The 25,756-nt window shown below is 45.6% G+C and overlaps 1 protein-coding gene across 1 annotated transcript in view; it reads right to left on the bottom strand.

Annotated features, from left to right (window-relative positions):
* CIMIP2A (ciliary microtubule inner protein 2A) overlaps positions 1-25,756 on the bottom strand; it is a 43,633-nt gene that overhangs the window by 6,881 nt on the left and 10,996 nt on the right. The window contains exons 2-5 of the mRNA XM_074974128.1: positions 25,039-25,253; positions 17,446-17,837; positions 14,475-14,592; positions 1,031-1,125 (exon numbers count right to left, since the gene is read on the bottom strand). Coding sequence (XP_074830229.1) covers positions 1,031-1,125; positions 14,475-14,592; positions 17,446-17,837; positions 25,039-25,253 — 820 coding nt within the window. The remainder of the gene's footprint in view (positions 1-1,030; positions 1,126-14,474; positions 14,593-17,445; positions 17,838-25,038; positions 25,254-25,756) is intronic.

The raw sequence follows: 25,756 nt of genomic DNA, 5'->3' as shown, positions 1-25,756 counted from the left end.
GGATCAGAGTAGCAGCCGTGTTAGTCTGTATCCGCAAAAAGAAAAGGAGGACTTGTGGCACCTTAGAGACTAACAAATTTATTTGAGCATAAGCTTGAGCTGTAGCTCACAAAAGCTTATGCTCAAATAAATTTGTTAGTCTCTAAGGTGCCACAAACACTCCTTTTCTTCAAGTAGAGGGATAAACCCCAAGGTTAAGGCTTTACAGAGTTCTTCTTCAAGCAAAACTCCCATGAATTCAAGGAAGGTCTACATTCAAAACGCTGCAGATTGGAAGGCTTCTCCCATCAGAGTAGGGACTCCACCCCAGAGAGGCAGTAGCTAGTTGGCAGGAGAAGCCCTCCCATCGACATAGTGCTGTTTATACCATGGGCTAGGTCAGTATAACTGCATCACTCGGGGGGGTGGATTTTTTACACTCCTGAGCAACATAGTTATACGAACCTACTTTCCTAGGGTAGACCTAGCCTAAGTGAGTGCTTCAGGCATTGTTACAGAGCCTGGGTCTTATAAGAAGTTGCTGAGGTTGCTCAGTGAAGAAAAGGAGATGATCTAGCAGTATCTTAGTGACATGCTACCTATTATCAGGTATTTATGGTGTACATCTTAGCAGCCATATAGCATCATTGTAATACTGTGTTGTAGCTGTGTCCGTCCCAGGAATTAAAGAGACAAGGTGGGTGATGTAAATATCTTTTATTGGACCAAGTTCTCTTGGTGAGAGAGACAAGTTTTCTATCCCACCAACAGAAGTTGGTCCATTAAAAATTATCCTACTCACCTTGTCTCTCTAATACAGTATCATTGTCACTTTGCTTAGTTGATAAATCAGAAATGAAATGGCTTTTCAGTTCATTCTAATCGGTTATGGCAAATGACGTTCCTTCAGCCTATTACCTAGGAGAGCTTTATGCTGAATATAGAAGAGCCCACATCCAGCTCCTGTTACAGTCAAAGGAAAGATTCTCGATGAGAGATGGGTCAAGGCCTAAATCAATTTGCTGAAAAAATGCATGTTGCTATAATTTACCTGATTTCTGTCAAATTCATTCATGGCATCTTTAACTCCCTGGAGGTAGTTAACACCCATAATCCAAGTAAAGCGTGGTATGAATCCAGTGTAGCCTTTGGGTGAAGATAAGAGAGCATATTTATTGCTTGAGAACACATCAGTACACAGTGTATGGGGCTCAGCAATATACAAGCAGGTGCATTTCAAGAATTAGATACATATATTAAAAGTCCTATTTTAGGCAAATTCAGATTTTTTAAAACTTCTCTAGATTAAATTTTAAAATTAGATATTTCACACCCAGTGGTCATTTTGAAACATGGCTTTTTTCACTATCCCAGGGAAAATCCTGTGAGCTAGATGGCCCTCTTTGTCTATATATGACCTCCATATAATGGGAACAGAAATACTGTTTCTTCATAACCAATAGCCCTGCGAATGGTATGTCATAGTGGAATACGTAGCCAAGTATAAGACACACGAAGTCCATCTTTCATTTCTCATGTTCCTTTTCCCTTCCAGCAACTCCTCACTGAGGATCAGAGAAGAAAGCAGCTAGAAAGGTGAAAAAGAAGCAAAACAAGGAAAGAATTTAAAAAAAAAGAAAAAAAGAGAGGATCCAGAATCTCCTCATCCCACAGACAGAGGCTTCCTTTGGAGGCAAGGTAATTCTGCTTCCTAAACCTTCAGCTATTGGAGCCAGGGATGTACCTCATCCACTCAAGACCTCTAAGACTGTACTTTCTTTTCTGCCCCCCAGCCAGAAGGGATTAAGAGGGATAACTTTCTGGTGCAGTAGCCCCACGGGGCCTTGTAAAGTAGGCACCAACCCTCTGGCTCAGACTTTCCAAGTGCCATGCATCATCATAGGTCTGTAACATCTCAGGGAGGGAGCAGAGAAGGAAATAACCTTTTTGTGTGCACTTTGCAACCCTTTTTATGAAGAAAGGCCTCATACCCCTGCCTGAGGGGAAGCAACTATCATTCACATGTTTCATGGATTAGGCAACAGAGTCACTCCAGTCACAGCTGAAAATAGAACCCCCGTCAGATAGACCTAAGCCTCATCCTTGTTGCCATGCTGTCTCTCAGAAGGATCGTGTCAAACTGTGTGCTTGTCTATGCTGTGTCTAACTGCATGACCAGTCTCTTCCTAGACCCAGGAACAAAACCCAGGAATCATGATGTGCAACATTGTACTGCTGTCTTATGAATCACTGTAGATCCCCTTGGCTAAGCATGTGTTATGCCTCCCTTTGTGGCCTGGTCCACATTGAGGATAGCAAGGTAGCATTGATGCTGTTTACTCCTATAGCTGAAGTGACAATGCTCTATGATGGTTTAATCCCTGCTAATGTTGGTGGAATGTATATAGATATGAGCCCATCTTAAATTATCCTGAGGACTTGGAATGATTGTAATTCATTAAATGGTTTTATTTCCCAGAACACTATATTTAGAATTGAATTTGTTTGTGTTAATATTTGATTTATTGTTCCATTTGATGTAGGAAATCTGAAGAATAGAAACTCTCACTTTAAGAACATGAACATTACAGAATATGCTTGAAAGAGATTTTGCCTGTAGGGTCACTGAGGGGTAGACCTCATAAAACTTGATTTAATAAACTAAAATTTCCAGAAAGCAAGCATTGTTCTCAAGGTGTAACATTAGCACTTATTAGAGGCCTGGATTCATCAGGGCACTGCTACTCATAGACTTTAAGGCCAGAGGGACCATCGTGATTGTCTAGTCTGACCTCCTGCACGTTGCAGGCCACAGAACCTTGCCCACCAACTCCTATAATAGACCATAATCTCGGGCTGATTTACTGGAGTCCTCAAATCATGATTTAAAGACTTCAAATTACAGAGAGTCCACCGTTTTCACTAGTTTAAATCTACAAGTGCCCTATGCTGCAAAGAAAGGCAAAACCCCCCACAGTCTCTGCCACTCTGACCCAGGGGGAAATTTCTTCCTGACCCTAAATATGGTGATCAGTTAGACTGAGCAGGTGGGCAAGATCCAGCAGCCACACACTTAGGAAAAAGAAAAGGAGTACTTGTGGCACCTTAGAGACTAACAAATTTATTTGAGCATAAGCTTTCGTGAGCTACAGCTCACTTCATCGGATGCATACTGTGGAAGTGAGCTGTAGCTCACGAAAGCTTTTGCTCAAATAAATTTGTTAGTCTTTAAGGTGCCACAAGTACTCCTTTTCTTTTTGCGAATACAGACTAACACGGCTGCTACTCTGACACTTAGGAAAGAATTCTTTGTAATAACTCAGAGCCCTCCCCATCTAGTGTCCCATCACCAGCTTTTAGAGACATTTGGTACTAGCCGTCGCAGATCAGCTACCTGCCATTGTAGGCAGTCTCATCACACCATACTGTCAACAAAGTGACAGTATTCTTGTCAGCAAGTTAAAGAAGTATGGGCTGGATGGATGCACTACAAGGTGGGTAGAAAGTTGGCTAGATTGTCGGGCTCAACAGGTAGTGATCAATGGCTCCATGTCTAGTTGGCAGCCGGTATCTAGCGGAGTGCCCCAAGGGTCGGTCCTGGGGCCAGTTTTGTTCAATATCTTCATTAATGATCTGGAGGATGGTGTGGATTGCACCCTCAGCAAGTTTGCGGATGACACTAAACTGGGAGGAGTGGTAGATACGCTGGAGGGTAGGATAGGATACAGAGGGACCTAGACAAATTAGAAGATTGGAACAAAAGAAATCTGATGAGGTTCAACAAGGACAAGTGCAGAGTCCTGCACTTAGGATGGAAGAATTCCATGCACTGCTACAGATTAGGGACCGAATAGCTAGGCAGCAGTTCTGCAGAAAAGGACCTAGGGGTTACAGTGGACGAGAAGCTGGATGTGAGTCAACAGCTTGCCCTTGTTGTCAAGAAGGCTTACGGCATTTTGGGCTGTATAAGTAGGAACATTGCCAGCAGATCGAGGAACGTGATCATTCCCCTCTATTCGGCATTGGTGAGGCCTCATCTGGAGTACCGTGTTCAGTTTTGGGCCCCACACTACAAGAAGGATGTGGAAAAATTGGAAAGAGTCCAGCGGAGGGCAACAAAATTGATTGGGGGCTGGAGCACGTGATTTATGAGGAGAGACTGAGGGGACTGGGATTATTTAGTCTGCAGAAGAGAAGAAATGAGGGGAGATTTGATAGCTGCTTTCAACTACTTGAAGGGAGGGTCCAAAGAGGATGGATCTAGACTGATCTTAGTGGTAGCAGATGACAGAACAAGGAGTAATTGTCTAAAGTTGCAGTGGGGGAGGTTTAGGATTGATGTTAGGAAAAACTTTTTCACTGGGAGGGTGGTGAAGCACTGGAATGTGTTACCTAGGGAGGTGGTGGGATTTCCTTCCTTAGAGGTTTTTAAGGTCAGGCTTGACAAAGCCCTGGCTGGGATGATTTAGTTGGGGATCGGTCCTGCTTTGAGCAGGGGGTTGGACTAGATGACCTCCAGAGGTCCCTTCTAACTCTGATATTCTATGATTCTATGATTCTATGATCCCCTCCATAAACATGTCAAGCTCAGTCTTGAAGCCAGTTAGGTTTTTTGCCCCCATTACTCCCCTTGAGAAGTTGTTCCAGAACTTCACTGCTTGGATGGTTAGAAACCTTTATCTAATTTCAAGCCTGAACTTATTGATGGCCAGTTTATATCCATTTGTTCTTGTGTCAGCATTGGTCCTTAACTTAAATAATTCTTCCCCCTCCCTGATATTTATCCTGATGTATTTATAGAGAGCAATCATATCTCCCCTCAGCCTTCTTTTGGTTAGAAGTTGCCTCTCAAAAGGTAGATGTAGTGGGGCAGTCACCCCACTCTGGCTCAGAAAGGGTTAAAAGCCAGGGAGAGGGCTGGGGCTGAGAGCCAATCAGGAAAAGGCTGGGAGGCAGCCAATCAGGGCTAGGCTGGACCCTATAAAAGGGCTGCAGGGCCAGAAGGCAGTCAGTCTCTCTCCAGCCTTGGAGAGAGATGGACCTGGCTGCCTGAAAGAGCAAAGGGTACCTTAGACAGTGCAGTGCTGGGGAAGGGCAGGAGGAGCTGGGGGAGCTCCAGCCTGATAAGCCCCCAGGCAGAAGGCCTGGCTGTCAGGGCCGGAAGAGGTATTAGGGCTGTGGGGAGGCAGCCAGGGAAGGAAGAGTCAACAAGTCCAATCCCCTAGCTGATGATGAGTGGCCACTTCAGTTTGCCCTTGGGAAAGGGGCTAGATGAAGACTGGCAGTGGGTCACTGAGGTGAGGTGGGCTTAGGAGATTAGGGTTCCCCGGGAAAGGGAGGACCCCGAGTGTGGGGGTACTGCTGCGGGGCAGTACCCAGGAAAAGAGGCACCGTGGAGGGAGAGACACAGGGCCTGAAGTACAGTGGTGGAGACTGACTAGGAAGTAGGTACCGGTTGGGAGACACCGGCCAGCAGGAGGTGCTCTGGGGCTGGGATGAGCTAATTCCTGAGGTAACCAGCAGGAGGTGCCACGGTGGTGAGTGCATGCTATGTTACAGTAGGTTTTCCATTCCTTGGATCATCCTAGTAGTCCTTCTCTGCATCTGCTCCAGTTTGAATTCATATTTATTAAACACGGGAAACCAGAATTGCACACACTATTCCAGATGAGGTCTCACCAGTGCCTTTTATAATGGCAATAACCATTTCCCTATCTTTACTGGAAATATCTTGCCTGATGCATTAACCTTTTTCACAGCCACATCACATTGGCAGCTCATATTCATCCTGCGATCAACCAGTACAACCTGGTTTTTCTTCTTTTCTGTTGCTTCCAACTGATAAGCCCCCATCTTATAGCAAAATTTCTTGGTGTTAGTCCCTAAGTGCATGACCTTGCACTATTAAATTTCATCCCATTTCTATTTCTCCAGTTTTCAAAGTCATCTAGATCTTCTTGTATGATATTCCGGTCCTCCCCCATATTGGCAATACCGCCCAACTTTGGGTCATCCACTTATTTTATTAGCATAGTCCTACTCTTTGTGCCAAGATCATTAATAAAAATGTTAAATAAGATTGGTCCCAACGCTGATCTCTGAGGCACTCCACTAGAAACCTTCCTCCAGACTGACTGGAGCCCTCCCCATATCCTGGCATGCTTGGCCCCTGTCCCCGGCATCCAAGCCTGGGCAGGGAGCGGGCCGCCGCTGCCTCTGAGCCAGGCTCTCAGGCAGAACAGCTCCGTCCCGCTCTCTGCCTGGCTGCCAGGACAGTGGCCGAACGTGCGGAGGGGGAGACACAGAGAGAAAAGGACAGAGAGCGCCCCCTTCCCCCCCGCAGGTAACGTGGGTCAGGGATAGCGCTGTGGCCCCAGGCTGGGTGCATGGTGGGGGATCACTGGGCAGGGGAGACACATGGGGTGGTCACATGCCCCCCAGTATAAGGAGGCACCAGTCATATATGCTGGAGATAGGCAAGGATGGGCAGGCTGTGGCCACCAGAGAGAATAGAACCAGGAAGAATTCCACACAGCTCCAAGTTTCAAAACAATACCGGGTCTTCAACTGGGAAACTGGAAGACAATTTTAAAGATCCAGCAGGTCCAAGGGAATTGAGAGATGCACGGGACACACCTGTGGATGGTAGCTTGGCCCAACCTGTAAGAAAATCAAGGTTGTCCACAAAGAGTTCTCCAACCACCCAAGGAAGACAGATGATCCTTCTTGGGGTTTCAATACTCAGAAGAATCAAAAGAATATTCTACAAGGGACAGGTGGACAACAGAACAATGTGCTGCATTCCCAGGGCTAGGCACGAGATATCACACTAAGATTTGATAGGCTTTTGAAGTCGATGGGAAAAGATCCACTGGTGATGGTTCAAAGTAGCACTAATGACACTACATCACAGCATATCTCACAGACAGTAGATGATATCAGGAAATTTTGAAGAGTGGATGTCTAAGCCATCTTCTCTTTAGAGCCTTTCTGTCCCATGAGTAAAAGACAGAATGCAGAAGATTCTGAAAGTGAACTACTGGTAAGTGGTGTAGGGTGGACCATTTTGGTTTGTGGAAAATTGGCCCATATTCTATGAAGAGAAGGGGCTATATAGCTGGATGGTTTCCACCTCAGTAGAAGGGTAACCCATTGCCTCAGAGATAGGCTGGCTAGAGTAGTCAGGTGTGTGTTACATTAATAACAAAAGGAAAATGTAAACAGAGGGAAGATATAAGCATTCAGCAGCACAAAATCAAGACATTGAGAACAAAATTAATCAAGGAACCAAAGGATATGAAGAGAAGAAATTTGTAATGGCCTATAGACCAATGCTAGGAACCTGGGTAACAAACAAGAGCCACTGGAATTCCTAATTTATAAGCATAAATTTGATCTACTTAGTATTACTAAACCCTGGTGGGATGATTCACGTTACTGGAATGTTAAAATCAATGGTTATAACCTATTTTAGAAAGATCAAGTGGGCAAAAGGGAGGGAGAGTGGCACTCTTCAAAAGTGACATTACCTGTTTCTGAGTCATGAATAACATGGAAGAAAATGATCTTGACTATTTATGGATCGTATCCTAACAGATAAAGCACAAGATGGGTATTAGCTGGTGTCTGCTACAGACTACCTAATCACACTAGGGAACAGGATGACTGGCTCCTTATACACCTTTTTATAATGTGCAAGGAAAAAAGTTAAAAACAATTACGAGCCAAATCAGCTGAGAGGAAGAATTTAATCCGAAAAATGTGAATGATAATTAGGAATTGTTTAAGAAGACTTTGCTAGATGCCCAAAAAGCAACTATCCCACAATTGAGGAAGAAGGTTGTGCTGGTTAAAAAACTGCTGGTTTAGAGAGGATGAAAAGGCAGCTATAAAAATATATATAGCAAGTGGAAGAAAGAGGAATTTGATGGTAATAAATATAAATCAGAAGCCACGAATTGTAGAAAATTGATAAAGGAAACAAAGGGACACAAGAAGAAATCTATGGCCAACAGTGTTAAAGAAATTAAGGAGTTTTTAAAAGTATATTAGGAACAAAAAGAATCCTGAAAATGATATTGGTCCACTACTAGTTGGAAATGGTAGAATTATAAATAATAATGCAGAAAGGGCAGACGTGTTCAAATATTTCTGTTCTATATTTGAGAAAAAATAGTGCAGGATGTAACCATATCATATGATAACATTGTTTCCATTCAACTAGTATCCGAGGAGGATGTTAAACAGAAGCTACTAAAGTTAGACATTTTAAAAACAGCAGGTCTGGATAACGTACATCCAAGAGAGTAAAAAAAAGCTGGCTCAGGAGCTTGTTGGTCTGTTAATGTTGATTTTCAAGACGCATGAGATGACACAGGTAATTGTAGGTCTGCTGGTCTGACGTTGATCCCAGGCAAGATAATGGAGTGGATGATATAGGACTTGGTCAATAAAAAGAGTTAAAGGCGGGTAATATAATAAAAGCGACTCATCACGGGTTTATGAAGATAGATCCTGTCAGACTAACTCAATATCTTTTTTTGATGAGATGACAAGTTTGGCTGATAAAGGTAATAGTGTTGATGTAACATACTTAGACTTCTGTAAGTCATTTGACTTGATACAGCATGACATTTTGATTACAAAATTAGAATATAAAATTAACATGGCACACATTAAATAGATTAAAAACTGGCTAACTGATAGATCTAAAAATGTAATTGTAAATGAGGAATCATCATCAGAAAGGTGTGTTTTTAATGGGGTCCTGAAGGGATCAGATTTTGGCCCTATGCTATTTTACATTGTTATCAAGGACCTAGAAGAAACCATAAATTCCTCACTGATAAAGTTTGCAGATGACACAAAAATTGGGTGACTGGTAAATAATGAAGAGGACAGGTCACTGATTCAGTGTGATCTGGATAGCTAGGTGATCTGGGTGCAAGCCAACAATGTGTGTTTTGTTTTAATATGGCTAAATGTAAGGTCATACATCTAGGAACAAAGAAATTAGGGATGGGGAACCCTGTCCTGGAAATCAGTGACTTTGAAAAAGATTTGGGGATAGGGGTGGATAAACAACTGAACATGAGCTTCTAAGGTAACACTGTGGCCAAAAGGGCTAATGAAATACTTGGATGCATAAACAGGGGAATCTCAAGTAGGAGAAGAGATATTATTTTACATCTGTATTTGGCACTGGTGCGACCACTGCTGGAATCCTGTGTCCCGTTCTGGTGTCCACAATTCAAGAAAGATGTTGACAAAATTACAGGGCATTCAGAGAAGAGCCATGAAAATGATTAAAGGATTAGAAAACAGGCCTTATAGTGACATACTCAAAAAGCTCAATCTATTTAGTGAAACAAAGAGAAGGTTAAGGGATGACTTGGTCACAGTTTGCAACTACCTAGATGGGGAACAAAAATTTGACAGTGGGCTCTTCGATCTAGCGAGGAAGGTATAACACAATCCAATGGCTGGAAATTGAAGTTAGATAAAAATGCACACCTTATTCAGTCTAAATTTAAGTGAGAGTAATTAATCATTGGAACAATTTACCAAGAATTGTGGTGGATTCTCCATCACTGACCATTTTAAAATCGAGATAGGATGTTTTTCTAAAAGCACTGCTCTAGGAATTACTGTAGGGCAGGTGTCTGGCCTGTGCGATACAGGAGATCAGGCTAGGTGGTCATAATGGTCCCTTCTGGCCTTGGAATCTATGAATCCAATCAGCACACTCTGCACCTCTCACCTGGCAAAGAATCACAATCTTCCTCAGGTCGATGTGGATTATATCTTCAGAAATTTACATCACCCATTATATACGTCTCAAAATGAGAACCCTGAAACACTGGCTGGCAAGGACCTGATGACCACATGCAGGCAGCATGTATCAAAAGTTTCCCATTCCAAAGAAGATGCTACTGTCTCCAAATTGTTGGTTTTATCCTCAGAACATCCTCAGAAGTGTAGCTCCATCTATAAAAATTACCACAGACACAGCCACATAGTCTGGAAAGCTCACTGCAACAGTATGACAGCATGGAAGATTGGAATCTCCCACACAGGAAGTTACATATCAACCTCTGACAGCAATTAACTGGGTATTAAAAACATTTCTACCTTATTGCCAGCAGAGAGATATCCATATGGTCAATGACAACACCACAGCAGTGATTTACATAAACAAACAGGGAGCCGCCCTTGGCACAAAACTACACAGGGAGGGAACAGCTCTGTGGGAGTGGCACATTCTCCTCAGTCTGTATCCAGTGGCCTTGCACCTAGCAGGGAAAGACAACAACCTAGCAGACCAATTAAGCGGAAAATTATGGACACTCCTGAATAGTCACTGAAAACATTGGTACCAAAAGTGATCCTCACCTGGTGGGGCCATCCAGATGTGGACCTTTCTGTAGCTAAACAGAAGGTGAGTGCTGAAAACTGTGCTCAAGAACAGGGTGGTACAGTCATTCCACAGCCTGGAGCCAAAGGCCTCTTTATACATGTCCCTCTCTTCCACTCGTATGGATGGAAAAGCAGGACAAGACCAAAATGATTTAAATTGCACCAGCATGAGCCAGACATCGATGGTTCCCTGACCTGCTTCACTTCTCAGCCGGGAGCTACCCATCTCTCCTGGTCTCCCCAGGCCTATTGACTCAGCAACACGGTGGATCTTATCAATCAGACCCAGTCTCCCTTCACCCCACTGCATGGGCAAACTGGACTTTAACCCACTTGGAACTACTTCGTTCAACTGACGTTCAAAAGTTTTAGTTCATTCTAGGAAAAAAAACTCATCTCAGACGTGATACAGTTTAAAATCGAAAAGATTAATGCTTTGGACAAACTCCCGTCCAATCCATATTGGAGTATTTGCTGCAGCTAAAACTCTAAGGCCTCTCATTATTCTTGTTAAGGTTCATTTCTCAGCCATATCAGCCTCTATTCCACTGCTGACAAAAGATCAGTGTTTGCCCATGAAAAAAAAAAATTCCAAGAAGTCTCAACAATATCTACCCTCCTATCAAAAGTCCTACACCTTTGTGGGATCTTAATTTGGTTCTCACAGCTAATGAAGCATCTATATGAGCCAATGGGAAAATGTTCTTTATTCTATTTATCAATTAAAATAGCATTCTTGGGAGCAGTAACATCTGCAAGAAGAGTAAGCAAAGTAGATGTACTCAGAACAGAACCATGCTTTACAATTTTCCAGAAGGACAAAACAGTGCATCCCCAGTTTCTCCCAAAGGTGGCCACGAATTTTCACATCAGTCAATCAATACATTTTACCTCTGTTTTTTCCTGAACCTCATTCACACAAGGCAAGGTAAACACCATATGTTAGATGTAAAAGGAGCTTTAGCTTATTATTTAGACAGGACTAAAGAATTCAGGCATTCTCCGAACTTTATCCGAACTTTATCTTGTACTCTGACAACAACAAAAAGCAGACCAGGTCTTTCCAACCATTACCCAGATGGCTTAAGTACTATGTACTACATTTAACTGCTGTCCATCTCCATGAGGGGATAAAGGTCCCACCCTACCAAAGCCAAGGCAGCTTCAATGGCATGCCTAAGACACGTACCAATTACAGAATTTCATAAAGCCATCAAACAGAGCTTCAGACACATTTTAAAAAAACCATTGCTCTCTGGACCTAGGGTTCAGCTCTGCTGCTCAATTTGGCAGAGCAGTCATTCAATCTTTTCTTAATTAAGACTCCTCATCCTACCTTTCTTCACAGGACTACTGTTTGGCAATCTATCCCATGCATGGGAATATGTGGAGGCCATTTACTTGTAACCAGAGTTCTTTGAGATGGACTCTGCAAATTCACACTCCCTCGACCACCTTCCCCCTTCCTCAGAGGCCTAATTACAACATGGACTGGAGGAGGCGATGATGGAAGGACTGAGACGGACAGAGTGCTGGGCGCCCTTTTATAGCCTCTCTCTCAGAACATTCAGGAACAGTGAGGGGGCGGAGCAAGAGGGGGCGTGCGAGCACTCCAGTGGGCACTGCTATGTAAGAGTCCGTCTTCAGAGCTGCACCAGCCGGCGCATCCCATGAGTGGGCGTATGCAGAGGCCACTCAGAGACCTCCGGTAACATGTAAGTAACCTTTGTTCACTGTGAAGCAAGCGCCCAAGATTCTGCTCAACCTGGGCTAGAGAAAAGGAAGGAGGCATAGTCAGAGGTGGATTCATAGATCCACTGATTTTAAGGCCAGAAGGGACCATTGTGATCCTCTAGTCTGCTGGCGTAGCACAGGCGGAGAATTGCACTGAGTGATTAGCATATTTGATGTATTGTGCTTTGACTGTATCAACCCTGATGGTAGTATCTTTCTTAAAGACAGAAATTAAAACTGGGTTAACCTTTCCCCTCTGAATTAGAGACAGACTAAAACCGGAATCTTCTATCTGACCTCACCCTTATACCTGCAACTGGACTTTTGGGATCAGCTCCAAACTTGGGTGTTGCAACACTTAACCCCTAGGTGCCCGGCCACCCAGTGGAATTCTCACCCCCAACCTTAGGTGCCCAGGCTCTTCATATGATGCATGGAGACAGTTAAGCACCTACGGGAAGGATCCTCAGAAGACAGCAAACTGGGAAGGGAGCTGCCAAATCTAGCCAGGAGTGAAACGCAGAGGAAAGGGATGGAGCTTAGATCCAGTTCTTCGAAGGTAGTTAGGTGCTTAACTCCTCCCATTGACCTAGACTTTAGGTGCCTGACTGACAGACTGGAGATAGATCCCTCCTTCTGCTCAGGATCTTCAGCTGTGAACTTTCTCTCCTCGAGTGAGGCACCAATGTGAGGTCAACCACTTAATCAGCCCATGCCCTAACAGCAGCTGAAACCCTGAGTTTTCTAACCCAAATCCAACTGTGTGAGACAGATGACCCAATAGCCTAGTGGACAGGGCACTCATCCAGAGCATGGAAGGCTAGTATTCTGGCTCTTCCTGATTTGGAACAGAGACTTAAGCCCACCTCCCAGGTGAGTGCTCCAACCACCACACTGTTGGGTGTTCTGGGGTGGGAATCTATCCCACTTGGTATAAATAATTAGCTATTAATTGAAGCAAGGACTTCAGCCTGGATCTCCCACATCCCAGCTAGTGCCCTAACCACCAGCTGTCACCAGAGTCAGTCTGTCTTAGCCGGGGATTATATTTAATAACTATTTCAACAGAAAGAAAAGGAGGACTTGTGGCACCTGTTCTTTTTGCGGATACAGACGAACCCGGCTGCTGCTCTGAAACCTGTCATTATTTCAACAGAGAAATTCAAAGAAGCCTACCCCAGGAGAACCAATAGCTATGGTATTCACTAGGGATGTGAGAGACAGAGCAGGGATTTGAAGTTGGGTCTCCCTTAAACCTCCCTGAAGGGGGGTTCCACAGAGGATGGAGCTGGGCTGTTCTCGGTGGTGGCAGATGACAGGACAAGGAGCAATGGTCTCAAGCTGCAGTGGGGGAGGTCTAGGTTGGATATTAGGAAAAACTATTTCACTAGGAGGGTGGCGAAGCACTGAAATGGGTTACCTAGGGAGGTGGTGCAATCTCCATCCTTAGAGGTTTTTAAAGCCCTGGCTGGGATAATTTAGTTGGTGTTGGTCCTGCTTTGAGCAGGGGGTTGGACTAGATGACCTCCTGAGGTCTCTTCCAACCCTAATCTTCTATGATTCTATGATTATCCCCGGTGAATTCCTTAATTACCTGGATGGGCGCGCGCACACACACACACAATGCATGTTTCGAGGGCTGTCTTTTGTGCTGGTACCAGGTCTCAGGTGTGCACACCTACCAGATAGGGCCCCACAGGTGAGATGGGGGCAGTTTGAGCACCCTGCTTCAGGGCCATCAGGGCTAGGGTTCTAAGTAGCTCATTAGCTCTGGGGTGGTGTCTGGACTTAGGGATTTTGCACATGCCCACCATGAAAACTTAGTTAACTACAAAGAAAAAAGAAAAGGAGTACTTGTGGCACCTTAGAGACTAACCAGTTTATTTGAGCATGAGCTTTCGTGAGCTACAGCTCACTTCACAGCTTAGGTAGCAGGTGAGCAGTTTGTTTGAGAATGTCGTTGGCACTTAAATGTTGAACGTAGGTGCCTGAAGGGACAGATAGGCACTTAAGTAACTTTCTGAATTTGGGCCTTTGTGATTGGGGAAAAAAGAATTTGGATTGTAATCAAAACTCAACCAATGAGGAGCTGCTAAACCAAATCAGGCACCCATATATCTGTTTAACCCAGGTGGCCTTGCGCCACTCACCCAGCCTCTGTGTCTTGGTTTCTCCATCTGTGAAATGTGGATAATAATACACATCTTTGCAATGGAGTGGAAGCCACTGACAAGTCTCTTTAAGATTTTCAGAGGGAAAAGAGGATGAGGAGAATGTTCATTTTGCAGTGAAATGGTTGAGTAACTGCTTGGGCTAATCCTGTATGTGGTCTTGTTCTCTCCTACCTGAAATGGCTTTCCGTTGGATCAGGTTTGGGACATCCAGCTTTGGGAGCTGATTATATCTGCCTACATCCACTGTCTCAGTCACTGCATCCAAAGGCACTCCCTCAATCCTAACAGGCTGAAAACCAAAATAAAACAAGTGCCAATGAAATCCTCTTCCTCTCTTGGGTCTCTTCCATTCCCAGCATTGCCAGAGCCCACAGATCACATATCCTGCCTGTTTTTATGCCTTTACTATACTTTAACACCTGGGATGATCTGAGACCCTTTTGTGCAGTCACTAATATGGCAGATCAACTGGCTAGTCATGGCAGATTTTCAAGGGTTCAGCTGAGAATAATGGGAGCTGTTAAGTGCAGAAATCTTTTGAAAATCAGTCCTATAAACTAGTGCTTAGAGTAAGGGACAAGGATGCAGGACTCCTTGGATCTACATCCAACACTGCTACTGACTTGCTTGGGGAAAATCGCCTAATTTCTGCCTTCAGTGGATTTGCACAAGCATGACTGATTATAACCTGGTAAGGAATCCTTTTGACACATAGCAAGGAACAGACGGCAGCATACTTTCCCATAGTTGGGTTGGTGCCACAGGGTTAAAAGGAATAAAACACAGTAAAATCTTAGTTCTGTCTCTAAAATCAGCAGCTATGATTAGATACACAGAGGATACATCAACACAGCCACCGCCCCCCCACCCCAGGGGCAGCGAGTCTCAGAGCCCTGGTCAATTAACTTGGGCTCATGCTACAGGGCTAAAAATGGCCATGTAGACATCCAGGCTCTGAGACCTGGCGAGAGGAGAGAATCTCAGAGCATGGGCTTCAGCCCAAGCCTGAACACCTACATGGCTACTTTTAGCCTTGTAGCATGAGCCCTGGGAGGCTGTCAGTTGACTCCGCTCCAAGAGTCACTGCCACGGGGAATGGTGTTGCTATGTAGACGTTCCCATTGCAGACCAATCTGCTGACTCAAACAGTATCCTTGCCAGTAATAAGAGTGGAGCTGCACTTTAGTAAATTACTCTATTTCTCTTTGCTCAGGTGACTGGTCCAATTAGCTCCAATGGGGTGAAAGTAGAGAGACCTTTTTTCAAAAAAGGAATAAAAGACAAAAAAACAAAAGCTGAGAAACAGGAAATGGTTCAAAAACCAGGTATGGAAAACTCCTTCATACCCACATAGTAGTTCTGTGCCAGGAGTTCCCCTCATGCGCCTACATACTGCTGGTATCAGAAAATTCCACCATGGCCAGTCGTAGCGAAGCACGAAGGTTTCCTTATGGCCATGTACAAACCTGGAGCATGCCAGCATAATACTGAACCTCCCCCCGTGCCTAAATCATTACGCATAAATCAGGAGCACCGGAAGCTCCTTAGAAGTGGGGGGCCACCAGTGCCTGGACTGTGGCCCCACCCCACTCCTCCCTCAAGGCCCCTCCCCTCCTCCTAGGCCCTGCCCTCACTTTGCCTTTTCCCCCAAGTCCCCACCCTCACTCTGCCTCTTCCCCCGAGGCACTTTTAAAAGCAATGGGGCGCTGGCCCCTCCCCATTCCCACGCCCTTGGCATAGATTCGTAGATTTCAGTATGACGATGTAGTCTGAGCTCTTATCTAACACAGGCCAGAAACCTCCCTCTAAATGATCAAGTCACTTATTAGCCTTCTCTTGGCTAAACTAAATAGAGTGATTAAATATTCGTTGGGCCGGAGAGAGAGTAAAAATGACTCTACAGATCAGTGCCTAGGGCATGCACCTGGGAAGTGGGTGGACCCTTGAATTCCGGTCCCGGCTCCCATGGCGATTTAGTTATAGAAAGTGGAACAGCTTCAGCAGGAGAGAGTAAGCGAGAGCACCCTCCTGAGTATGCACTAGCTTGGTGGTTAGGACACTCCCCAGGGAGGTGGCAGATCTGGGTTCAGATCCCTGCTCCAAATTAGACAGACTAGGGATTTGAAACCAGGTCTGCCACCTTCGAGGTGAATCTCCTGATCCATTGGCTTCCATGCTTCATAAGAAAGAACTGACCTGGCTTAGGTGCCTAACGCCAGGAGCAGGCTCTCAGATGAGAATCCTGACCAGGAGGGAGGTGTCTAAATACACCTGTGGATCTGCCCCTCCCCCACCCCAGCCCGCCCCCGGTATTATAGTGATGAGCATGGTGCATGCACTTATATAGCATAGAAATAAGGCATACATTTTTCACAGTGAGGGTAATTAACCATTGGATCAACTCACCAAGGGTCATGGTGGATTCTCCATCACTGACAATTTCTAAATCAAGATTGGATGTTTTTTTAAAAGATCTGCTCTAGCACAGAAGTTGTTGAGCTTGATGCAGGAATCGCTGGGGGAGGTTCTGGCTCTGTGTCATGCAGGGGGTCAAACTAATCATCACAGGGGGCCATTCCAAAATGAAGATCTATGAATCTATGCGCTGGGTAGTAGTGCTGAGGCACAAAACTCTCCTCCTTGCTCACATACCAGGGCAGTGCCATTCCAGATTCTCCCTCTTCCAGGCCTGTAGGAAGTTCTTGGTAATGCCAGACTAGGAGGGAGGTCTCTCCCATGCTCATGTACCTATGCAGCGTTTGCAGTGTGGCAGAGTGAACTCATCACCATCCATCCCTGCACAGCTCTGTGCAGCAGCATATCCCTTTCCATGCTCACATACCTGAACAGTGTAAGGACAGCAGAGAGAACTCTCTTTGTGTCCACATACCTGGGTAGAGAGAACTCCCACCATGTCTACACACCTGTGTGCTGGAGGTCTGGCATGGACCTCTCAAAATCCCCACGTGCTCACAGGCCTGGAGAGTACCAGAATGGTAAGGACTTCTCCATGCCAGCACAAAGCCAGCTTGATCCAGCTCACTCCCTGTGTAGAGCCAGAGTAACAGAGCGAACCTCCCCCACGCTGCCTGTCTCTGCAGGAGACGTGTGGCACAGAGCTCTCCCATCCACGCCCACACACCTGTTTGGTTCCACGGAGGCAGGGAGAGCTCCTCCATCCCTGCCCACATGCCAGCGCCACGTCAGGACGGCAGGGTCCATGATTCTTTTGCTGCCCACATGCCAGTGCAATGTCAGGATAGCAAGGTGCCTTCCTCTCCTCCTGCTCAGATGCCAGTGGCGTGCCAGTAGGGGAGGATGAACTCTTCCATCCATGCCCACATGCCAATCGAATGCCAGGATGGCAGGGGATATATTTTCTCTGCTCACGTAGCTGCATAGAGTCACCAGGGTCTGTGTCCACCCACGACCGTTGACCTTGTGCTGGCAGCACCATTAGCAGTGGGGCTCTTGATTCAGTGGTTGGTGTGGGACAGCATGGTCCAAACTGGGCATTTTGGTAGGGAGTGAACCCTGTAAAACAGAACAAGCCAAGCTATATGAATGTGTACATGGACGCAATCAGGGGAAGGAGAGAGTGCCCATTTCAAGGGGGGAAAGGTCTGTCCCATAGACTATGTGCGCTGGGGAGGTCCCACTGTGCCCAGACGACAGACATATTGAAAGCTGCCTCAGGCACTGAGCAGCACCTAGGGGTGCTCGGTGCTGAAATCGTGCTGCACACGCGTATGAGCAGATCTCCTAGCAGCGGTTACATTAACATGAACATTTTTGAGGCATGCTATAGACACTCCCCTGGAGCTAGCTGAATGAGATCAGAGCCCCTCGGGTATCCCCCAATCTGTCCCATCGTAGCACCTTAGCACAGAGCCTTCTCCCCAGAGAGACTGAAGAGCCTGGGCGCTTAAATTCATAACTTTTCTAGTCACAAAAAACCATGGACTGAATAGAGATGCTGGATTTATGGCTTCTTACAACAATCCATAACCCACTTACAACCCTCCCAGCTGCTCCCTCCCTTCCTGGTCCCTTGAAATGTGTTAACTACTTATGCTAAACAATCTGTTCCCCCTTGTATTTAGCAGTGACTCTCTGAGGGTAAGTCTACACTACAAAATTCAGTTAACCTAAGTTACGTTGATGTACGGCCACGGCAGTAATTCAACCGCTTTTGCATGTCCACACTACGCTCGTAGTGTCGGTGGTGCGCATCCTCACCAGGAGTGCTTGCACTGACTTAATTGTCAGTGTGGGGCATTGTGGGATGGCGTCTGAAAGGCAGCAACAGTCGATGTAAGCAACAGTGTCTACACTGACACTGCGTCAACCTAAGTGCTACGCCTCTTGCGGAGGTGGAGTTAAGTTGGTATAGTGGGTGAGTTACATCTGCAGGAGCTACATTTTAGTTAACTCTGTAGTGTAGACCTGGACTGAGCTAGTTTCCCAGACTTGAGGAAAAGCTCTGTGTGATCTCAAAAGCTTGTCTCTCTCACCAACAGAAGTTGGTCCAATAATAGATATTACCTCATTCGCCTTGTCTTTCTAGACTTCTGTAAAACATTTGACTTGACAGAAGGCATTTTGATTAAAATACTGGAATGATAAAAAATTAACATGGCACACATTAAATGGATTAAAAACTGGCTACCTGATAGGTCTCAAAATCTAACTGTAAATAGGGAATGGTCATTGAGGGTGGCATATTTCCAACGAGTTCCTGCAGGGATCGGTTCTTGGCCCTACGCTATTTAATATTTTGTCAATGACCTGGAAGAAAACATAAAATCATCACTAATAATGTCTACAAATGACACCCAAATTGTGGGAGTGATAACTAAGGCTATGTTTTAGTCACGGGTATTTTTAGTAAAAGTCATGGACAGGTCACAGGCAGTAAACAAAAATTCACGGCCTGTGACCTGTCCAGGACTTGTACTATATATCCTCAATTAAAACTTGGGGGCTCTGGAACAGGGAGCGGCTCAGGGGTCCCTCAGGGAAGAGGGGTGGCCCGGGACCCCGCTGCTGCTCAGGGGTGGAGGTTGGCAGGGCTGGCAAACTCCCTACCTGGCTCTGCGCAGCTCCCCAGGCTCCGGCCAATGGGAGCTGCAGGGGAGGCACCTGTGTGCAGAGGCAGCACGTGGAGCCCTCTGGCCGCTCCTCTGCCTAGGAGACAAGAGACATTTCACTGCTTCCGGGGAGCACCCCCCCAAGGTAATCACTGCCCAGAACCCTCACCCCCTCCCGCACCCCAACCCCCTTCCACAGCCCAGAGCCCCCTTCCACACCCAAACTCCTGCTGCTGCTGTTGGGGGGAGGGGAGGGGAAGGCGCAATGGCCTGAGATTGCCCCTGTAGCAGTCGGTGCGGCTGGCCCAGGGGCTGCCTGAACTGCTCAGGTGGACCCCAGGTCAGCAGCACCAGATGCTGCAGAAGTCACAGAGGGCCCAGAAATTCACAGAATCCGTGACCTCCCTAACAGATTCACAGCCTTAGTGACAAATAATGAAGAGGACATGTCATTGATTCAGAGCAATCTGGATCACTAGGTAAGCTGGGCACAAACAAACAATATGCATTGTAATATGGCTAAATGTAAAGGTATACATCTAGGACCAAAACTCATAGGCCATTCTTACAGGATGGGGGACTCTATCCTGGGAAGCAGGGACTCTGAAAGAGATTTGGGGGTCATGGTGGATAATCAGCTGAACGTAAGCTCCCAGTGTGATGCTGTGACCAAAAGAGCCAATGAGATCCTGTGATGCATAAATAGGGGGGATCTTGAGTAGGAGCTGAGAGGTTATTTTATCTCTGTATTTGGCACAGGTGCGACTGCTGCTGGAATCCTGTGTCCAGTTCTGGTGTCCACAATTCAAGAGGGATGTTGATAAATTGGAAAGGTTCAAAGAAGAGCCACAAGAATGATTAAAGGATTAGACAACATGCTTTAGAAAGGGAAGGTTAAGGGGTAACTTGACTACACAGTCTATAAGTATCTACATAGGGAACAAACATTTAATAATGGGCTTTTCAATCTATCAGAGAAAGATATAATGCAATCCAATGGCTGGAAGATGAAGCTAGACAAATTCAGACTGGAAATAAGACATACATTTTTAATGATGAGAAATTAACTATAGGAACAATATTGCAAGAGTTGAGGTGGATTCTCCCTCCTGACAAATTTTAAAAATCAAGAGTGTCTGTTTTCTAAAATATATGGTGTAGGAATTATTTGGGGGCAGTTCTCTCGCCTGTGTTATACAGAAGATCAGATTAGATGATCACAATGGTCCCTTCTGATCTTGGACATGTATTCTGAAGAATAGTTAAAAATAATCCAGAGACTCACTGAGCATTGTTGATTCTATATGGGGAGAGATGTTTGTTTAGGTAAATTTTAATTTAATCATTTTATATAAAGTGAAGGATATGTGCAACAGCTGTGGTTTTTAAAGGTTGTGGCACATGGCTTCATCTTGAGCACATCTGTTGCACCCAGAGTTTTGGCACAGACTAACTGCTTAGGTTCCTTAGATTATACCCAGGCACACTTCAGATCTGAGACCTTTTGGATCTAAGCCACTGCCTTGAAGCTCCCGAACATTTCTGCAACAAGAATGTTGGAGGAGACACCACCAGGGAGCTTGGTTTGCCCTGATGATCAGACCAGATGTTCAGGCTATAAAGTCTGCTAGACGACGAAGGCCTTTCAGACTGTAGGGATCTTCTTCTGTTTTCATATGCCAACTTCAAAAGTAACATTAAAAGGTCAACATCCAAGTTTGTCATCCACTCTGTGGCTTCCAGTAATATGGAATACATCAAGGCTGTCCTTCAGCAAAAGATCTTAGTGGGCAGTAATGCACTAGATGTTCCATGGTTTGGATGTCTTCTCCACATTCACATATAAGAGTTCTTCATTTTCCATGTGTGCAGTAGGCAATTGCAGCACCTGTGTTACGTTCCAATGTGGTTCGCTAGGATCCATGTCTTATGCAGCATGGTGAAGGTAGATAATTGTTCTGTAGGATCCGTGATCAGGTCTTGATTCTTGACCCTACAGTTTTTGCATAGCCTCCACCACTTGTCTTTTGGTGACACTCCTGAGGTTTTGAAAGCTTTAGCTGCTAACCAGAAAGGGTTCCTGGATTTAAGGTGGCATCTCAGGAGCGGGGTTGGAGACCTTCATAGATGAGCAAGTCTGAGTTTGTTATCACAGAGTCGTATTCTTGTATTATTGCTGCTTCTCTTCGGGGGATGTTGGTAAGAAATGTGCAAGGACGGGGAATCAGAAAGTCAATCTTAAGTTCAGCACTTCTGTGACAATTTGCATAGCAGTGTTCAGTTGCCCATGGGCAAGTTTCATATGTGCACTACCTACTCCTACTGGCACGCAGTATTCAGCCGCTGACGCTGAGGGCCAAGGTGGTTGTCTGCAAGGTGTGAGCATCTGCTCCCCCATTGGTCTTGGCTAGTTTGTGGCTTGTACTGTTCCTAGCCTTTATTCTGGCAGTGATTTCTGTCAGACGTTAGGCTACAATCCAGAGCCACACAGATATCGTGGGAAGCCCTCTTGCGTGAATGTCACCTGCAGCGCCAAACGCAGCCATGTCTTTACAAGCCGGTTGCTCTGGTGGAATGAGGAGGCAGCAATCTGAGGGTTTGGTCGGAGTCACCAGGACCAGCAGCACTTCTTCAGGTTCCGCAGATCTCGCCTTGTGAGGATGTCTTCTGCTTGGTTGAAAGGCTCACTTGACGGCGAGTGTGAGATCACCCTCATATCCAAATTTTCATGACTGGCTCCATGGCATGTCACTGAGATAAATATTAAAGAGAGACAGTGCCAAGACGAATTCCTGTGGCAGCCCATTGTTCAGGAAATGAGGTCAGCTGGTCTGTTCTAGTAGAAGAATGTAACACTTGTGATTGGTGAGCATAACCGTCAGTAGGTGCAGCGTTGCTCTCCATCATGCAATTTTCGACACTTTCAGAATCAGGCTGCCCCATCAAACCATGTCATATGCTGAGGACAAATCCACAAAGGCTGCTGCTGGTTTGAGCCCATATTGATAGCCAGCTTCCATATAGGTCATCAGTGCATGTACCTGATCACAGGTACTTCATCCCAGTCTGAACTGAGATTGCTCTTTTGAGACTCAGTACTCAAAGACGGGTGTAGTATCCTTCCCAAGAGCTTGTATATTATGCATAGTAATGATACCAGCTGTTAATTTTTCAGCTTATCTGCTTTCTGCAGTTTCAGGATGGTGGTGACCTTTGCCTGTTGCCACACCTTAGGCATTTGGCCAAGGGCATACACATTGGTAAAGAAGCTTGTCATCTAGTTGTGGCCATCCTGGCCTAGGTTTTTCAGAAATTCTGGGAAAATGCCATCTGGGCCTGCTGTATTGCCAAGTTTGGTGAGTTTTAGGGGCTTGTTCACTTTTTGTCTAGTGAAAGGCTTTGATAGATTCAGTGTTGCTGGGCAGTAGGCCAGGGAGCAGTAAAGCTCTGTCTTCACTGTCCATTTGTGATGAAGATCTTGGAATTCAAGCACATTAGGATGGTAATGGCGTCAGCTGTGATATATGACACTGTGCAAAGGGGAGGGTTGGCACTGCCATGGTTACGGGGAAGCTTCCAGGCTTTCCTGGTTGAGTGGGTGAAACCGAGGCTCTGCATAGCTTTTGTATATCACTCTTACCTAGCAGAGTTCAGTGTTTCCAGAGTGTGGTTACAGCAGGAGGGTTATCTGTTGTCCTGGACTCCTTTAGGGGAGCCTCACTGTCTACCAGTCAGCAGGGAATGTAGGCTTTCCTGTAGCCACAGGGGATGTTCCTTTTTACAGCCTCTTTAAGGAGATTGATGAACCTGTCATAACTATGCATGTTCACAGGGCTTTGTCGAACCACTTTTTCCATGGTTCCATGTAGCTGTTCCAGGGGTCCTTCCTAAAGTTCCAACGTGGCTTTTCCAATGTGATTAGGGGACTAGGACACTGATGCGTATGACAAAAGGTCAGCGTTGGCTATGTGGAAAATCACTGAGGACAGTTTGTTCCACCACTAGGGGCCATGCGTTCCAGGCATGGGACACGAAGCATAAGTCGGGTGAGTCATCTTTTCTCCATTTGCAGGATGAAAGGTTCCTGGGTGCTTAAGATCAAACAGTAGGTGCTAGTTTTGGTTCAAGGTCCATTTAAGCAGCTTTTTGCCCATGGGATCCTTGTTGTCAGAACCTCAGGACATAGGATGGCTAGTGAAGTCTCCAACCCATATTGAAGGGTGGCTGTGATTTGCTAAAACCAATGTGGGCCAGGTGACATATGGTGGCTTACAGATATTTGTGATCTTAAGCTGGCTGATTCTCATTGTGATAGCATATAGTGTTGAAGAGTTTGAGTCCACAGAGCAGGTATTCCACAGCTGTTGTCTCATGAACATTGCCGGTCCATGTTTTGGATGGTGTTGGCTCACTGCTAAGTGATATCCTGGAATGTGACATTTGATGCTTTCTTGTGGTCCAATAAGTGAACCTCTTGTAGTGCGAGGACATCAGTCTTCTGTTCGTGTATTTGATTGGTCGGGTCATTGCATTTTGCAGGAGAGAGGCCTTCCACATGGAGGGGGCATACACATAGGTAGGAGCCTATTTTTCTCTTTCAGTGTATACTCTGCAAAGGGTCGTTTCACCTGAGATCACCACGAGTCTGTCAACTGGTGTTCAGTTGTCATACCGATGGCTTGGTTGTGCCAAAGCACTTAACAGGGAGGGCTAAGTGAAGGTTGCCATCACCTCCTTTAGGTGGTGACAAGCATATGGAGCATGCCTTGGGAGGACCAATCATTGAGCCAAGTCAGACAGTGATGGACATTTTGGTGTCACAGAGGTGCAATTCCTGAACCCATCGCTGTAAGAAAGCCATCCCTGCTCAGATCAGGAGTAAAACTATTCAATACTGCAGAGATACATGATTGTATCATAAAGCAGATCTGCTAGTCTCTTCCACCTACCTAGGGTAGGCCAAACAGTGATGCAATGCAACACTGACCAGCTGCTATAAAGTCTTACAGTCACAACAGCTACTTCTCAAACACTACAGGAAAAACACATGAGAAAAGAACTCGACCCAGCTGGAGTGAACAAGGAGCTACGCCTCAAAGAGGAGCTTACACGGGGCCCAGCGTGCTGCTGCTAATGCAATCTTGGTTTCAGATATTCAGATCTGTTGCACAGGGAGCATGTGTGCTGCCCAAGGGCACTTCTATTCCAGAGGAGCCCAGGGTCAATACTGAGGGTGCATGCAAAATCCTGTAAGTGCAAATCTATGTTGGCACTTCTCTAAAGAGAAGGAAATGCTTCACTCTACAGGTGCTTGGTAATGAGGAGAATGAGAAGATGCACATTGTAACTCCTCTGGCAACAGGAGAATGAGAGGTCTCATTGAAGATCCTTAAATTCTAAGGTCAGAGGGAATCATTGTGGTAATCTAGTCTGACCGTCTGTATATCACAGGCCACCACCACCACCCAGCATCCGCAATGAGACCCACAGGAGACTAATGGAACTGTGATTGTTCCATGAAAGCATGTCCTACTAGTCCAAATATCATAAACACAAACCCAGGCCACCTCGGTGAAACCTCTGACTTCAGCTGGCAGAACTTCCCTTTGTGTTTATTCCTTGGCAAAATCTTGAGTTTCACTCACCAGTGTATCCGGGAAAGTAATTGTAGTTTTGATCCAGCATCTGGTTTGAAGGATGCTTTGTACCACTAAAGTCCTCTGTGAACCTTGGCTTCACCAGGGGTGCCAGCACAGAGCAAGGGCTCTTCAGAACACTGCAGTCTGTCAGCAGGCGAGAGGTGGTTTTGCCATAGGTTTCTCCAATCTGGTAGCGGATCTGAGGGTAGAACCCACCATATCTGAGGAGGAAATCACAGACAGGTGCTTACTGGTTTGGCAGTGATGAACATTTTAAAGTTCCAGCTCCTCCACACATAGATAGAATAGTTAGTTTCATTGTTATGTTTGAATGTATCTGAAAGAGTGTGTAATGAGGGAATATGTGGGTGCAAACGTGGGATGCAAGTGTAAATTGCAAATGAAGATGTGTATGGAGACAAATGTGCACATAGAATCATAGACTATCAGGGTTGGAAGGGACCTCAGGAGGTCATCTAGTCCAACCCCCTGCTCAAAGCAGGACCAATCCCCAACTAAATCATGCCAATCCCAACACATGCCAATGTGTTGCTATGTGAAAAGCATGAAAGTGTGCAAGTTGAAAGCGTGCATGTGGGTGTGTGAGACGCTTTGTCAGGGAGTCCAGAACTCTAAGTCACCTTGTTACCCTGTCTCAGCAAGAGAGAAATTTGCTGCGACTAAACGTGTGTGTCAGCTCCTCAACTTTTCAGTCTGTTAGCCG

Source organism: Natator depressus, chromosome 16, assembly GCF_965152275.1.
Source record: "Natator depressus isolate rNatDep1 chromosome 16, rNatDep2.hap1, whole genome shotgun sequence".
Taxonomy (NCBI): domain Eukaryota; kingdom Metazoa; phylum Chordata; order Testudines; family Cheloniidae; genus Natator; species Natator depressus.
The sequence above is the reverse complement of the archived record's forward strand: the minus strand, read 5'-3'. Positions and strand labels throughout refer to the sequence as shown.